Source organism: Elephas maximus, chromosome 14 (assembly GCF_024166365.1).
Source record: "Elephas maximus indicus isolate mEleMax1 chromosome 14, mEleMax1 primary haplotype, whole genome shotgun sequence".
NCBI classification, from domain to species: Eukaryota; Metazoa; Chordata; class Mammalia; order Proboscidea; family Elephantidae; genus Elephas; species Elephas maximus.
Window position 1 is genome coordinate 98,070,666 of NC_064832.1, and position 18,150 is coordinate 98,088,815.

The 18,150-nt window shown below is 37.9% G+C and overlaps 1 protein-coding gene across 7 annotated transcripts in view; it reads left to right on the plus strand.

The window, feature by feature from the left end:
- NBEA (neurobeachin) overlaps positions 1–18,150 on the plus strand; it is an 892,011-nt gene that overhangs the window by 351,704 nt on the left and 522,157 nt on the right. For 6 of the 7 annotated variants that reach the window (XM_049853455.1, XM_049853457.1, XM_049853458.1 and 3 more), the window contains 2 exons: positions 1,798–1,952; positions 4,187–4,313. In XM_049853455.1, the coding sequence (XP_049709412.1) occupies positions 1,798–1,952; positions 4,187–4,313 (282 nt within the window). The remainder of the gene's footprint in view (positions 1–1,797; positions 1,953–4,186; positions 4,314–18,150) is intronic. The other variant, XM_049853456.1, reaches the window with a different exon arrangement.

An 18,150-nucleotide genomic window follows, 5' to 3' on the forward strand; every position in this document is an offset into this window, starting at 1 on the left:
GGCATTCAGACCAGGTGCCGTCAAGTTGACCCCGACTCACGGCGGCCCCAGGTGTGTCCGTGTAGAACTGCGCTTCAACGGGCTTTCAGTGGCTACGTTTTCAGAAGTAGATGGCCAGGCCTTTCTTTGTTCCAAGGTGCCTCTGCATGGACCCGAACCTCCAACCTTTTAGTTAGCTGCCAAGGGTGTTAACCATTGGCACCACCCAGGGGCTCTAGGTGGCATTAGTCTTGCCATTTTTATAGTGAGGAAACTGAGATTTAAGATCACATAGCTTAAGAGTGATCCCGTTCTCAAACCTTAGTCTTCTCACTCCGTACCCTGTATTGTTTCTGTAATACCACCCTCCTCCTCGATGAAGTAAATGAAGGAGCTAGATGAGGAACAGCTGTTACAGGAAGTGAAAACATAATGTAGCCTCTTGGCAATTTGATAAGATAGTTGAGAGTTCAAAGTTGAATCTAGTTAATTTTTTTAAATCCATTAAGAGAGAAGAAAATATGCAGAAAAAGATTATAAGTTTTTTTTAACTTTGGCATGAGGATAATTACTTAAGATTATAATACTTTAGCCACAAAAAAAAAATTTTTTTATATACTCCTGAAATTGAGAATAGTAGGTATTACAAATTTAGATCTTGACATTGAAGAAGTCACTGAAGACATTAGCATTAGCATAAATAGTTTCTTTGAAAAACAATATACACAAAATGTTGGTATTAAGGAAATTTAAGCCATAGACTGACTTTTTTGAGAATTAGCCATGAGATAGTGTCCTTTAAGTTGAGAGTCTTTGTGGAAAAATTGTAAACCATGGATGCATTACGAAGGCCTAGTTCAGGCTGGATATTCTTGTACTGTCCATCCTCAGTTTTGAAGCAATACTTTTGTGTTTAATATATTCCATACACTTGTTTTAGGTAAATGAGTTCATTAATGGTCGAGTAATGTCTGGAAGATATTTGTTATATGAAGTGTGCAGTGCTGTGAACTTTGACAAGAATGAAGCTTTGTCCAGGAAATATAGATGCTTATTAGAGAAAAAAATTTCTTTTATTCATATTTTAAACTGACTTGTAACACATTTATTTATTATTAAGCTAAACAGTGTCAAATGAAGAAATAGTTATAAAATTCACTTAAATTGTACTAAAGAAACATGAGAAAAGTATTGAACTCTATGACTGAAATGTCAAGGTTTAAATGCTGACTAGAACTTTAACCAGATTCCAGGTGTGTGATCCTAGCTCTCTTCTAAAGCATTGTAATGCTATTCCTGCTATGAAAAACAACATAATTTTTTCCAGAAAAATAAAGTGTAACCTCATTATGCCCTTAGGTGTTATTGGGTATTCCTGGTTTAGTTTTTAGCTGTACTGTGAAGCTACTTAGAATTTGAATTTCAAAGGTTTTTATGTTTGAATGTTTTACACGTTAAGAATGCAATCTAGATAAGTGGTCGTTTTATGTATATATTGCCCAGAAACTCTGTAGGTAAAATCTGCTAGTTTGAGCACTCGTTTTTCTGGTATTGCCAGACATATGATCATAGTCTGCGTGCCGTCTTCAGAAAGGTTCACAAGCCCCAGATTCTACATCAGTGTTCACCCAGTGAATTACAGTAGTCAGTACCCTCTGCCGATATATCAGTGTCCTTGTTCTTGTCACTGATGAGGTTGGGTTCAGGAATTAAGGGGGAAAAAAAGGAAATTTGATTTTGCCTATGTGTATTCGCCACAACGGGATTAGAAATCCTCGCAAACGCTGCATCTCGTTCCCCACTGGTTCTTTCTTGCAGGAGTGTGGTGGTGCCTGTGAAGAAGCCCCCTCCCGGGAGTCTCGCGGTGACCACTGTTGGAACCACCCCTGCTGGAAGTGGCCTGTCCACAGGCAGTACCTCTAACATATTTGCTGCCACCGGAGCTACACCAAAAAGTATGATTAATACAACAGGTATTGTCCTTAGATATTTTTGTGATGCCTCATCTTTTTCTTTCTGTTTTCTATGCCTTCATTTTTCTGCTTGTTTGATCTTAGGAAGTGAAATTCCCTGATGACTTAAGATTATCTTAAACTTTAAGAGGGCTAGGCTTTATGTCACTGTTTTTCAGAATTCATCCGTACTTCTAGGATGCATTTGTCAGTGGCCATTTTAGAGGACCCTATTGTTTTGTTTTGAGGCTTCTGAAAACACAGAGTGCTCTTTACGTTCAGAGTGAAATCTGAATAGTGGAACACACTTGGGGAGCAAAAACCAAAGATTATTTAAAATAATCTTTTAAAATGAGTAAATTGTACCAACAGTAGCAAGGTGAACTAAGAATGTTAATATGACAGAGGTTGGATTTAGTGAAATTTTCTGGCTGAATCCTAATATATTTTCTCTGCGAAATCCCCTAGAGGAAGGCAGAGCTCCCCCGAGAGCCTCGACAATAACCCAGAGCCGCGACTTGATCAGAAGTGCACGTGACTGTGAACCACTGAATTAATTTACATACTCAGGCTACAGTTGTGTTTGATTCATTGTCCAGCTTTTCCTAATGATTCTAGGAACAGAAAATTCCAAATCACAACAAATTTCTAAAAGCCTGCCTGAGTTGTTTTTTTTTTTTTTTTTTAATTTCCAGAAAATGTGTTCCTGTTGGTTATTAGCTAAATAAATCCTTACCCAGGTCTTTGTGATTCCCTTTTAGGTATTTATACAACGCAAGATGATCCCTGACTTTTCTTCCTTGACTATAGTAGCCTTCTCTTCTCCAAACTGTATAGCCTTGAACTTTTCCGTCTATTATCATGACTTAGAATCTTCCCATTTTTACTAATTTTGTAGCTCTTCTTTGTGCTTTCTGTATCTATCTTGTTTGTCATACCACCGGAGTCTGATATCTCATGAACAACACATTTATGGGGTTTTTGTAAGTAGAATGTACTCTATCAAGCATGTGTATTTAAGCATACGACTGTCATCAATAACATCGTGTTCAAGGAGAAAACATCTTTGATTTATCTAAATTATAAACAAATATTTATATCTGACTTGCCTGAAGACTTCATATGGAGTCTTTCTTTCCAGGGAATAGTCTTATTCTTTATATCCATTCTGCTTTCTAGAAATAGGAATAATAGTGTTACTCTTTTTACTAAAGTATATAATAAAAAACTATTAAGGTTTTTAAAATATGCCAATGTATTAGGAAAAAAAAAAAAAACCCTGTATTTGTTGTTGTTTATCGAATCACTTTTTCTTTTTGTTAAAAGAAAGGTAAATGAAAAATTGAATCAGCACTTTTTCATCTTTGTGTGAGATAAGTCATGATGGTTTCTTTTAATTTTTTTATTAAGAGATATATAAAGTGAGTTTAGCAAGAGTGTTAGTATGACGTGTATAATAGTACAATGAAATATAAAATGTAAGTAATAAACACCCTCCTTAGAAATTCACACACACAGTACATATATATACATGTGCACACCACAAGTCCAGTTTAATTGTTGACACATAGATGCTGTATGAATCAGTAGTAGAAATACTGCTAAACAATTCAGTCTTATGGGAAATAATATAAGATATAATGATATCTAGTTTATAGGAACACTAGGTGCCCCTCAACTGCACTACTGTTTAGTGTACTTAACCTGGTGTATTACAGAAAAACCTTTTCTAAAATGGTATCTTCCTATCTTTGAGGAAAACTCATTATTTTAAATCAGGTACAATCACACTTACTAAAGCCCTTTTTAAACAGCCATTTTATCTAAAGTAACAGTCGGTGCTGCATGTCACAAGCTAAAGCTCAGACAATTTGCTGTAAATTATATCCTAGACAACAAAGATGAAAAAACTTACAACATAGCAATAAAAAGAGGTGAATTTTCAACATCTAGATTTGCTTTATTAGTCTTATTTTATCTAAGATTATTTTCATTTGTCGATGTCTTTTATTTATATTCCATTTGTAACGTGTAGTTTTGTTAGATTAACGTAAGTAAATTTTAATGCAACAGCTGCTATTTATATTTTTAAAGCGTTATTGGTATACTAATGGCCAAATGATTTTTAATTGCCAAATTCTGTTTTGAAATTTAAATAAGTACTTCTTTCAGAATCAGAAAGTAATGATGTAATTAAAATTATTTTGTTAAATAAAATGTATGTTTAAGGCTAAAAATTATTATTTTGGGAACAGGTGCTGTGGATTCAGGGTCCTCCTCCTCTTCCTCCTCTTCTAGTTTTGTGAATGGTGCTACCAGCAAAAACCTGCCAGCTGTGCAGACTGTGGCTCCCATGCCCGAAGACTCAGCTGAGAATATGAGGTACACAGAGCTCATTTCATTCCCACCCTCTTCACAGGGAAACAATATGCAATAAGTACACAGGTACAGCTAAGCATTCTTGAGAATGTAGATTAATTATGCCTTTTGTGGCAGCATTTTATAATTCACTGTTTCGCTGTTTTTTTAGTTTTTTTTTGTTTAAATCAGTAAGTGTTGTTAATATTTCAGAGCCTAAACTAAGGGATCTCAAGTGCTCTTTGTACATTGACCTCCGCTGAATTATAACCCATTGTTACACCATGCGTGTTAGCACTTCCAAAAGGTTAAAAACATGCCCAAGTAGTGACAGATAAAATTGGGGATCCTTGGGGTGGCGATGAAAGTTTAAAATATAAACTTTTTACATCAATTAGCACTGCAGTAAGTTATATACCATGTGTCATTGGAGCTCTAGTGGCCAAACATTATCTTATCTATGGTGATCAATAGATAAAAATGTTTGTAGCAGCACATTAAAGAGCATTCCTGGAAGAGGCTGGCCCACATTCTTGGTGTTATTTGTAGGCGTGTGTGTGCACACGTGTATTTGTGTGTATATGTGTGTGTGTGTGGTCACGTTTTTAATGGGAGTATAACACAAATGCAGATTACACAGATCACAAGTGTAAAAGCGAACTGACAGAATGAACACACTCGTTACCGTCACCCAAGTCAAGTTCCAGTTTATTCTGTAGTGGACTGTACGTTACACATGCCCCGAAGTCCCACCTTGTGCCCCGTTCCCGGTCACTAGCCCTGCTCCTCTTTAAATTCACTACCCTGACTTTTAATACTAGATTAGTTTTGTCTGTTTTGAATTTTGTGTAAATGGAATTATATATTATGTATTCTTGTGTTTCTGACTTTTTTTGCTAAAAGTTACCTTTTGCGATTCATCTATGTTGCATGCAGTAATAGTTTATTTTTATTCAGTTGTGTGGGTTTACTATGGCTTATTTATCCATTCCATTATGATGGGCATCTGCAAGTTTCCAGTTTTTAGCTACCACAAGTAGCTGCCATGAACATTCTTGTGCATATCTGTTGGGACCCTGTATATATGTATGCATGTCTGTTGGGTAAGTAACTAAGAATGGCACTGCTGATTCATAGGATTTGTGCATGTTCAGATTTAATAAATAATGTCAAATGGTGCTCCAAAGTGGTTCTTCAAGTTTCTCATCGACCAGCAGGGTGGGAAAGGCTCCTAGTGCTTTGACAGTACTCAGCATTGTCAGTCTCGTTTGTCTCCGTCATCTGGGGAAAGTAGTGGTATTCCATTGTAGTTTTAATTTGTTTTTTTTCTGATGCTTAATGAGGTTGAACATCTTTTTTATATATTCATTGGTCTTTTGGTTTTCCTTTTTTGTGATTTGCCTCAAAATCTTTTGCTTGTTTTTTTTTTTTTAATAACTTTTATTAAGCTTCAAGTGAACGTTTACAAATCCAATCAGTCTGTCACATATAAGTTTACATACATCTCACTCCCTACTCCCACTTACTCTCCCCCTCTTGAGTCAGCCCTTTCAGTCTCTCCTTTCTTGACAATTTTGCCTGCTTCCCTCTCTCTCTATCCTCCCATCCCCCCTCCAGACAAGAGTTGCCAACACAATCTCAAGTGTCCACCTGATATAATTAGCTCACTCTTCATCAGCGTCTCTCTCCCACCCGTTGACCAGTCCCTTTCATTTTTGATGAGTTGTCTTCGGGGATGGTTCCTGTCCTGTGTCAACAGAAGGTCTGGGGAGCATGGCCGCCGGGATTCGTCCAGTCTCAGTCAGATCATTAAGTTTGGTCTTTTTATGAGAATTCGGGGTCTGCATCCCACTGATCTCCTGCTCCCTCAGGGGTCCTCTGCTGTGCTCCCTGTCAGGGCAGTCATCGATTGTGGCCGGGCACCAACTAGTTCTTCTGGTCTCAGGATGATGTAGGTCTCTGGTTCATGTGGCCCTTTCTGTCTCTTGGGCTCTTAGTTGTCATGTGGCCTTGGTGTTCTTCATTTTCCTTTGCTCCAGGTGGGTTGAGACCAATTGCTGCATCTTAGATGGCTGCTTGATAGCATTTAAGACCCCGGACGCCACATTTCAAAGTGGGATGCAGAATGATTTCATAATAGAATTATTTTGCCAATTGACTTAGAAGTCCCCTCAAACCATGTTCCCCAGACCCCCGCGCTTGCTCCACTGAGCTTTGAAGCATTTATTTTATCCCGGAAACTTCTTTGCTTTGGGTCCAGTCCAATTGAGCTGACCTTCCATGTATTGAGTGTTGTCTTTCCCTTCACCTAAAGCAGTTCTTATCTACTGATTAATCAATAAAAAACCCTCTCCCACCCTCCCTCCCTCCCCCCCTTGTAACCACAAAAGTATGTGTTCTTCTCAGGTTTACTATTTCTCAAGATCTTATAATAGTGGTCTTATACAATATTTGTCCTTTTGCCTCTGACTAATTTCGCTCAGCATAATGCCTTCCAGGTTCCTCCATGTTATGAAATGTTTCAGAGATTCCTCACTGTTCTTTATCGATGCATAGTATTCCATTGTGTGAATATACCACAATTTATTTACCCATTCATCCGTTGATGGACACCTTGGTTGCTTCCAACTTTTTGCTATTGTAAACAGAGCTGCAATAAACATGGGTGTGCATATATCTGTTTGTATGAAGGCTCTTGTATCTCTAGGGTATATTCCGAGGAGTGGGATTTCTGGGTTGTATGGTAGTTCTATTTCTAACTGTTTAAGATAACATCAGATAGATTTCCAAAGTGCTTGTACCATTTTACATTCCCACCAGCAGTGTATGAGAGTTCCAATCTCTCCGCAGCCTCTCCAGCATTTATTATTTTGTGTTTTTTGGATTAATGCCAGCCTTGCTGGTGTGAGATGGAATGTCATCGTAGTTTTAATTTGCATTTCTCTAATGGCTAATGATCGAGAGCATTTTCTCATGTATCTGTTGGCTGCCTGAATATCTTCTTTAGTGAAGTGTGTGTTCATATCCTTTGCCCACTTCTTGATTGGGTTATTTGTCTTTTTGTGGTTGAGTTTTGACAGAATCATGTAGATTTTAGAGATCAGGCGCTGGTCGGAGATGTCATAGCTGAAAATTCTTTCCCAATCTGTAGGTGGTCTTTTTACTCTTTTGGTGAAGTCTTTAGATGAGCATAGGTGTTTGATTTTTAGGAGCTCCCAGTTATCGGGTTTCTCTTCATCATTTTTGGTAATGTTTTGTATTCTGTTTATACCTTGTATTAGGGCTCCTAGGGTTGTCCCAATTTTTTCTTCCATGATCTTTATCGTTTTAGTCTTTATGTTTAGGTCTTTGATCCACTTGGAGTTAGTTTTTGTGCATGGTGTGAGGTATGGGTCCTGTTTCATTTTTTTGCAAATGGATATCCAGTTATGCCAGCACCATTTTGTTAAAAAGGCTATCTTTTCCCCAGTTAATTGACAGTGGTCCTTTGTCAAATATCAGCTGCTCATATGTGGATGGATCTATGTCTGGGTTCTCAATTCTGTTCCATTGGTCTATGTGTCTGTTGTTGTACCAATACCAGGCTGTTTTGACTACTGTGGCTGTATAATAGGTTCTGAAGTCAGGTAAGGTGAGGCCTCCCACTTTCTTCTTCTTTTTCAGTAGTGCTTTGCTTATCCGGGGCTTCTTTCCCTTCCATATGAAATTGGTGATTTGTTTCTCTATCCCCTTAAAATATGACATTGGAATTTGGATCGGAAGTGCGTTAAATGTATAGATGGCTTTTGGTAGAATAGACATTTTTACTATGTTAAGTCTTCCTATCCATGAGCAAGGTATGTTTTTCCACTTAAGTATGTCCTTTTGAATTTCTTGTAGTAGAGCTTTGTAGTTTTCTTTGTATAGGTCTTTTACATCCTTGGTAAGATTTATTCCTAAGTATCTTATCTTATCTTCTTGGGGGCTACTGTGAATGGTATTGATTTGGTTATTTCCTCTTCAGTGTTCTTTTTGTTGATGTAGAGGAATCCAAGTGATTTTTGTATGTTTATTTTATAACCTGAGACTCTGCCCAACTCTTCTATTAGTTTCAGTAGTTTTCTGGAGGATTCCTTAGGGTTTTCTGTGTGTATAATCATGTCATCTGCAAATAGTGATAACTTTACTTCTTCCTTGCCAATCCGGATACCTTTTATTTCTTTGTCTAGCCTAATTGCCCTGGCTAAGACTTCCAGCACGATGTTGAATAAGAGCAGTGATAAAGGGCATCCTTGTCTGGTTCCGTTCTCAAGGGAAATGCTTTCAGGTTCTCTCCATTTAGAGTGATATTGGCTGTTGGCTTTGCATAGATGCCCTTTATTATGTTGAGGAATTTTCCTTCAATTCCTATTTTGGTAAGAGTTTTTATCATGAATGGGTGTTGGACTTTATCAAATGCCTTTTCTGCATCAATTGATAAGATCATGTGGTTTTTGTCTTTTGTTTTATTTATGTGATGGATTACATTAATGGTTTTTCTGATATTAAACCAGCCTTGCATACCTGGTATAAATCCCACTTGATCAGGGTGAATTATTTTTTTGATGTGTTGTTGGATTCTATTGGCTAGAATTTTGTTGAGGATTTTTGCATCAATGTTCATGAGGGATATAGGTCTATAATTTTCTTTTTTTGTAATGTCTTTACCTGGTTTTGGTATCAGGGAGATGGTGGCTTCATAGAATGAGTTGGGTAGTATTCCGTCATTTTCTATGCTTTGGAATACCTTTAGTAGTAGTGGTGTTAACTCTTCTCTGAAAGTTTGGTAGAACTCTGCAGTGAAGCCGTCCGGGCCAGGGCTTTTTTTGTTGGGAGTTTTTTGATTACCGTTTCAATCTCTTTTTTTGTTATGGGTCTATTTAGTTGTTCTACTTCTGAATGTGTTAGTTTAGGTAGGTAGTGTTTTTCCAGGAATTCATCCATTTCTTCTAGGTTTTCGAATTTGTTAGAGTACAATTTTTCATAATAATCTGAAATGATTCTTTTAATTTCATTTGGTTCTGTTGTGATGTGGTCCTTCTCATTTCTTATTCGGGTTATTTGTTTCCTTTTCTGTATTTCTTTAGTCAGTCTAGCCAATGGTTTATCAATTTTGTTAATTTTTTCAAAGAACCAGCTTTTGGCTTTGTTAATTCTTTCGATTGTTTTTCTGTTCTCTTTTTTTTTAATTCATTTAGTTCAGCTCTAATTTTTATTATTTGTTTTCTTCTGGTGCCTGATGGATTCTTTTGTTGCTCAGTTTCTATTTGTTCAAGTTGTAGGGACAGTTCTCTGCTTTTGGCTCTTTCTTCTTTTTGTATGTGTGCATTTATTGATATAAATTGGCCTCTGAGCACTGCTTTTGCTGTGTCCCAGAGGTTTTGATAGGACGTATTTTCATTCTCGTTGCTTTCTATGAATTTCCTTATTCCCTCCTTGATGTCTTCTATAACCCAGTCTTTTTTCAGGAGGGTATTGTTCATTTTCCAAGTATTTGATTTCTTTTCCCTAGTTTTTCTGTTACTGATGTCTAGTTTTATTGCCTTGTGGTCTGAGAAGATGCTTTGTAATATTTCGATGTTTTGGACTCTGCAAAGGTTTGTTTTATGACCTAATATGTGGTCTATTCTAGAGAATGTTCCATGTGCACTAGAAAAAAAAGTATACTTTGCAGCAGTTGGGTGGAGAGTTCTGTATAAGTCAATGAGGTCAAGTTCGTTGATTGTTGTAATTAGATCTTCCGTGTCTCTGTTGAGCTTCTTACTGGATGTCCTGTCCTTCTCCGAAAGTGGTGTGTTGAAGTCTCCTACTATAATTGTGGAGGTATCTATCTCGTTTTTCAATTCTGTTAAAATTTGATTTATGTATCTTGCAGCCCTGTCATTGGGTGCATAAATATTTAATATGGTTATGTCTTCCTGATCAATTGTCCCTTTTATCATTATATAGTGTCCTTCTTTATCCTTTGTGGTGGATTTAAGTCTAAAGTCTATTTTGTCAGAAATTAATATTGCTACTCCTCTTCTTTTTTGCTTATTGTTTGCTTGATATACTTTTTTCCATCCTTTGAGTTTTAGTTTGTTTGTGTCTCTAAGTCTAAGGTGTGTCTCTTGTAGGCAGCATATAGATGGATCGTGTTTCTTTATCCAGTCTGTGACTCTCTGTCTCTTTATTGGTGCATTTAGTCCATTTACATTCAGGGTAATTATAGATAAATAAGTTTTTGGTGCTGTCATTTTGATGCCTTTTTATTTGTGTTGTTGACAATTTCATTTTTCCACATACTTTTTTGTGCTGAGGCGTTTTTCTTAGTAAATTGTGAGATCCTCATTTTCTTAGTGCTTGACTTTATGTTAGTTGAGTCGTTACGTTTTTCTTGGTTTTTATCTTGAGTTATAGAGTTGTTATACCTTTTTGTGGTTACCTTATTATTTACCCCTATTTTTCTAAGTAAAAACCTAACTTGTATTGCTCTATATCGCCTTGTATCACTCTCCATATGGCAGTTCAATGCCTCCTGTATTTAGTCCCTCTTTCTGATTATTGTGATCTTTTACCTATTGACTTCCATGATTCCCTGTTATGTGTATTTTTTTTTTTAATTAATCTTAATTTGTTTTTGTGATTTCCCTATTTGAGTTGATATCAGGACGTTCTGATTTGTGACCTTGTGTTGTGCTGTTATCTGATATTATTGGTTCTCTGACCAAACAATATCCTTTAGTATTTCTTGTAGCTTTGGTTTGGTTTTTGCAAATTCTCTAAACTTGTGTTTGTCTGTAAATATCTTAATTTCGCCTTCATATTTCAGAGAGAGTTTTGCTGGATATATGATCCTTGGCTGGCAGTTTTTCTCCTTCAGTGTTCTGTATATGTCGTCCCATTCCCTTCTTGCCTGCATGGTTTCTGCTGAGTAGTCAGAACATATTCTTACTGATTCTCCCTTGAAGGAAACCTTTCTTTTCTCCCTGGCTGCTTTTAAAATTTTCTGTTTATCTTTGGTTTTGGTGAGTTTGATGATAATATGTCTTGGTGTTTTTCTTTTTGTATCAATCTTAAATGGGGTTCGATGAGCATCTTGGATAGATATCCTTTCATCTTTCATGATGTCAGGGAAGTTTTCTGTCAGGAGTTCTTCAACTATTTTCTCTGTGTTTTCTGTCCCCCCTCCCTGTTCTGGGACTCCAATCACCCGCAGGTTATCCTTCTTGATAGAGTCCCACATAATTCTTAGGGTTTCTTCATTTTTTTAAATTCTTTTATCTGATTTTTTTTCAGCTATGTTGGTGTCGATTCCCTGGTCCTCCAGATGTCCCAGTCTGCATTCTAATTGCTCGAGTCTGCTCCTCTGACTTCCTAATGCGTTGTCTAATTCTGTTATTTTATTGTTAATCTTTTGGATTTCTACATGTTGTCTCTCTATGGATTCTTGCAACTTATTAATTTTTCCAGTATGTTCTTGAATAATCTTTTTGAGTTCTTCAACAGTTTTATCAGTGTGTTCCTTGGCTTTTTCTGCAGTTATCCTAATTTCATTTGTGATATCATTAAGCATTCTGTAAATTAGTTTTTTATATTCTGTATCTGATAATTCCAAGATTGTATCTTCATTTGGGAAAGGTTTTGATTCTTTTGTTTGGGGGGTTGGAGAAGCTGTCCCAGTCTGCTTCTTTAAGTGGTTTGATATGGATTGTTGTTTCCGAGCCATCACTGGGAAACTAGTTTTTCCAGAAAATCCGCTAAAAAAAAAATGCAGTCAGATCCCTATCAGAGTTCTCCCTCTGGCTCAGGCTATTCAGTTGTTAATGAAGCCGCCTGGGGAGGGTGGGGGAGGGAACAGAGAGATAGGAGAGTAGCACCTCAGAATATAGCCAGAGTTGCTTGTCTTGCTTGGAATGACTATTATATCTGAGATTCCCGCGGGCGCGTCGCCTATGTGTGCTGGCTGTGTGGAGATTGCCCCCGGGGGGTCTGGCCCGCTGGAGTCACAGTCAGATCCTCCGCTTCCAGCCCCACGCCCAGCGTCAAGGCTCCCCTACTGGGACGGTGCACTCTCGACTCCAAAATCAGTCGCTGCCTCCTGGGGACTTCTCGTCCCTCCAGCCGCGTGGCCGTGCCGCCCGCGCGAACCAGGTGGGCCGCCTCCCGGGGTTAGTTCAGATGGCTGGAGCAGCTCCCCGTGCTTGTGCCGTGACCAAGTGTCCCGGCTGGGACTCTGTTCTCCCCACTCCAAGACCAGTTGCTGCCTCCCGGGGACTTCTCCTACCGGCTGCATCCCATGCCGCCTGTGGAACCGGCTGGTCCCCCTCCCGGGGTTAGTTCAGCGGGGTGGAGCAGGTCTCTGTGCTTGTGCCGTACCTGACTGGTGCGCTGGCTCCAGGCTCTGGAAACAATCGCTGCTTCCCCGTATTAGTCCGTTCTCCGTCTCTAAATCTGTGTTTGTTGTTCAGAGTTCGTAGATTGTTATGTATGTGATCGATTCACTTGTTTTTCCATGTCTTTGTTGTAAGAGGGATCCGAGGTAGCGTCTGCCTAGTCCGCCATCTTGGCGCCACTCTGCTTGTTTTTAAAAATTGGGTTGGCTTTTTCTTGTGAACTTGTGAGTTCTCCATGCATTTTGAAAATGAGCCCTTTGATGGTTATATGTCATTCATATGTCTTCTCCCATTCTGTAGCTTTTCTTACCATTATTTGTGTGGCCTATTTTGATAGTCAGGTGTCGTTCATTTGAATGAAATTCAGTTTATCAATTTTGTGTTAGTGCTTTCCGTGTTTTATTGAAGAAATCTTTGTCCACATTTTCCTTACCTTCCGATTGCTTTATTTTTTGCTTTTAATAGTTCTATCTGTAATCCATCTGGAATTGCTCTTTATGAGCGTGATGAGGTAGGGGCCGTATGGCTGTCAACATGCCCAGCATCATTTATTTAAAAGACCGTTCTTCCCCCATGTTCTGCCACTTTTGTCATAAGTCAAGCTTCCATGTACACTTTATTCTATTGTGGGACTCCACTCTGACCATTTGCCTGTTTGTCTATCCTTGGACCATACTGTCATTAGTGTTAGTCTTAATAAAGATCAATATTTCACTGAGTGAGGTCTCCCACCTAGTTCTTTTTTCCTCAAGAGTGTCTGGGATATTCTTTTTTTTTTTTCCAAATACTATCTTACTGTGTTTTCGGTGAAAGTTTATACAGCAGTTTAGGTTCCCATTCAACAATTTCTACACAAGTTGTTAGATGACATTGGTAACATTCCTCACAATATGTGAACATTCTCATTATTCCCATTTTGGTTGTTCTGTTTCCATTAATCTAGTTTCCCTGCCCCCTTTCATTCTCATATTTTAAGATAATGGTTGACAATTTGGTTTCATATAGGTTATTTTTTAAAGAAGGACAGTACTTATGGGTGATATTCTTTCTTTATTTTTTTAGCCAACTTGTTATTTAGCTACAAGGTAACCTTAGGGGTAGTTTCAATTTAATGTTTGAAGAGTATCTCAGGGCAGTAGTCCTGGGGAGTCCTCAGGTATCAACCAGTCCAGTAGGTCTATTTTTTTTGTTAGTTTGTTCATTTGTTTTTAAGAATTTAGCTATGTTCCACATTTTTCTTCCATTTTATCAGTGTCCATCTATCATGGCCCCAATTGGAATCTTCAGTAGTGGCAGCCAGGCACCATCTAGTTCTTCTCGTCTCAGGGTAGATGAGGCTGTGGTTCGTGTAGACTGTTTGTCCTGTAGACTGGTTTCGTCCTTGAGTCTTTGGTTTCCTTCTTTCTCTTTTGCTCTGGATGAATAGAGACCAATAGTTGTATTTGGCCTCTTGCAAGCTTTTGACAACCCAGATGCTACTCACCAAACTAGAATGTAGAACATAACTTCATGAGCTATATCATGCCAGTTGACCAGATGTCCCATTTGGGATATTCTTGATGTTTTGCATTTCCACTTAAATTTTAGAATTAATTTGTCAGAAATATTGTAAAATAACTTACTGGAGTTCTAACAAGGAATGCATCAAATTTATAGACTGATTATAACTGGAGTTATATCTGCAGATCTTTGATAATATTGTGGCTCTCAAACTGTGAATTTCATGTATTTCCTTTAGTTTTTCTTAAATTATTTCCAATAATGATTTTTTGTTTTCTGTCTTACATGTTTTTTATTAGGTTTATTCTTAGCAATTTGTATTTTCTGTTGTGTTCGTTTTTATCCTCAAGTTCGATCAAAGACACATTTTGATGAAATTGTAAATAAATATTTTAATTTAAATTACCAATTGTGTGCTAGAAGCAAGGCAAAAAAAAGAGTACCTACGGTGTGATCCCACTTACATAAAATCATATTGAATGCAAATTAATTCATCTTGGAAGAAAGCAAATTGCTGATTACCTGAGTTTAGTGTACGTCAGTTGTACAGCTGGAAAAGAAAAAAAAAAAGGATTCAAAATATGTGTTGGTTGTGTATAGAAAACAACTCACTGCTGTGTATTGACTTTTTATACCCCGCAACCTTCCTAGCTCACTTAATTCTAGTAGCCTTTTGCTAGAGTGTGTAGAATTTTCTCAACTCATTTAGTAGTTCTGGTACTTTCTGCATGTAATTTGCTAATTATTTTCTATGTACAAGATAATGTCACTTGTACAATTAGTGTTGTTGTTGTTGTTAGGTGCCGTCGAGTCAGTTCCGACTCATAGCGACCCTATGCACGACAGAACGAAACGCTGCCCAGTCCTGCACCACCCTTACAATTGTTGTTATGCTTGAGCTCATTGTTGCAGTCACTGTGTCAATCCACCTCATTGAGGGTCTTCCTCTTTTCCGCTGACCCTGTACTCTGCCAAGTGTGATGTCCTTCTCCAGGGACTCATCCCTCCTGACAACATGTCCAAAGTATGTAAGACACAGTCTCGCCATCCTTGCTTCTAAGGAGCATTCTGGTTGTACTTCTTCTAAGACAGATTTGTTCGTTCTTTTGGCAGTCCATGGTATATTCAACATTCTTCGCCAACACCACAATTCAAAGGCGTCAACTCTTCTTCAGTCTTCCTTATTCATTGTCCAGCTTTCACATGCATATGATGCAATTGAAAATACCATGGCTTGGGTCAGGCGCACCTTAGTCTTCAGGGTGACATCTTTGCTCTTCAACACTTTGAAGAGGTGCTTTGCAGCAGATTTACCCAGTGCAATGCGTCTTTTGATTTCTTGACTGCTGCTTCCATGGCTGTTGATTGTGGATCCAAGTAAAGTGAAATCCTTGATGACTTCAGTCTTTTTTCTGTTTATCATGATGTTGTTCACTGGTCCACTTGTGAGGATTTTCGTTTTCTTTATGTTGAGGTGTAATCCATACTGAAGGCTGTGGTCTTTGATCTTCATTAGTAAGTGCTTCAAGTCCTCTTCACTTTCAGCAAGCAAGGTTGAGTCATCTGCATAATGCAGATTGTTAATGAGTCTTTGTCCAATCTTGATGCCCCGTTCTTCTTCATATAGTCCAGCTTCTCGTATTATTTGCTCAGCATACAGATTGAATAGGTATGGTGAAAGAATACAACCCTGACGCACACCTTTCCTGACTTTAAACCAATCAGTATCCCCTTGTTCTGTCCGAACAACTGCCTCTTGATCCATGTAAAGTTTCCTCATGAGCACAATTAAGTGTTCTGGAATTCCCATTCCATGATTAGTGTTATTTACCTTTAAATGTTTCAGAGAATTTAGTAGAGGAGCCATCTATGCCTGGAATTTTCTTTTGGAAAAGTTTTTGATTACAAATTCATTTTTTAATAGATAAGTTACCGTTTAGACTTTCAGTTCCTTTTTGCATCACTTTGGCCATTTGTGTCTTTAAGGAACAGCCATTTTATCTCCATTATCAGGTTTATTGACATAAAGTTGTTAATAATATTTCTTTATTATTTTAAAATATGTGTAGGATGTCTAATGGTGTTCCCCTTCTGTTCCTGATTTAGTTAACTTTCATAGTTTTCATGTTACGATTATCAGAATAAAACAAAAGCCAAAACCTTTGCCGGCAAGTCAATTCTGACTCACAGCGACCCTATAGGACAGAGTAGAGCTGCCCTATAGGGTTTCCAAGGAGCGACTGGTGGATTCAAACTGCCAACCTTTTGGTTAGCAGCGAAGTGCTTAACTACTGGGCCACCAGGGCTCCAATTATCAGACTAGCTATCAATTTTTCAGAATTATTAATTTTTCCAAAAAGCTAGCTATTGCACCCATAATTTTTTCCAATCTTTTTTTTAATATTACATTGAATTTTGCTCATATACCCTTCTAGTTACTTTGGGTTTATTCCTCTCTTTCTAGATTCTTAGGATGGAAACTTAGGTCAGGTGTCCATAAACTGCAGCCCCTGGGCCAGTCCCCCTGCCATTACTTTCTGTCAGTGTAGTTTTATGGGATGCAGCCACACCTGTGTATTTGGGTATGCCTGTGATTGCTTTTGCGGAGTTGAGTAGGTGCCACAGAGAACTGAAATACTTCTACCTTGCCCTTTCCAGAAGACGTTTGCCAACCCTTGTCCTAGATCATTGATTTCAGACCTTTCTTCTTTTCTAATCTGAGTAATTAAAGCCATAAATTTTTCCCCTAAAGACTGTTTAGGAGCCCTGGTGGTGCGCTGATTAAAGCTCTCGGCTGCTAACCAAAAAGTCACTGGTTTGAACCCACCAGCCATTCCGTGGGAGAAAGACCTGGCTATCTGCTTCCATAAGGATTTATACCTTGGAAACCCTGTCGGCAGTTCTACTCTGTCCTTACAGGGTTACTGTGAGTCAGACTTAACTCGATAGCAATGGGTTCAAGCACTGTTTTAGCTTTACCCTACCAGAAAAAACCAAGCCCGTTGCTGTCGAGTTGATTCCAACTCATAGCAACCCTATAAGAAGAGAGTAGAGCTGCTCCGTAGTTTCCAAGGAGCGGCTGGTGGATTCGAACTGCCAACCTTTTTGTTAGCACCCAAGCTCTTAATCATTGTGCCACCAGACCCCACCTACCAAGTTAGGTTATTTTAACATTCATTCAATTCGGAATATTTTCTTTGTGATGTGACAGCTCTTTTATCCCTTGAAGAGTTTGTGTAAGGTTAGTTTTTGTGCATGTGTTTATTTTCCTCTGGAATCTGTGGTAGATTTTGCAAGTGGAGGAATCTGATCCCGAATCTTTTCTTTCGGGATGATTTTTTAAATTAAAAATTTAACTTAATATTTCTACTTATAATTTGTATGTGTGTGTGTGTTTGAGTGTTGGTAGGTTCTCTTGGCATAAAGTAGTTCACAATATTCTCTTATCACTCATATTTTCTGTGATGGGCTCCTTTTTTATTGTAGATATTCATTATTTGAGTATTTTTTTTTTTTATAAATCTTGAAAGTGGTCAATAAATATTTTTATTTTGTTAAATAAACTTGTTGGTTTTGTTAATGGAGAGATTTTTTAAAATAGTTTTCTAATATATTTGTGGATTCAAAAAAAAAACTTTTTTCTTTTTCTACTTTACCTTGTAATTATTTCAATTTATGCTTTACATATTTTGGCTGAATACCATTAAAACCCATTGACATCGAGTAGATTCCAACTCATAGGAACCCCATAGGACAGAGTAGAACTGTCCCTTAGGGTTTCCAAGGTGCAACTGGTGGATTTGAACTGCCGACCTTTTGGTTAGCAGCCAAGCTCTGAATCACTGCACCACTGGGGCTCGAAACATCATTAGCTATATACGAACCATCAGTATGGATTACACCTCAACATAAAGAAAACAAAAATCCTCAGAACTGGATCAATCAGCTACATGATGATAAACAGAAAA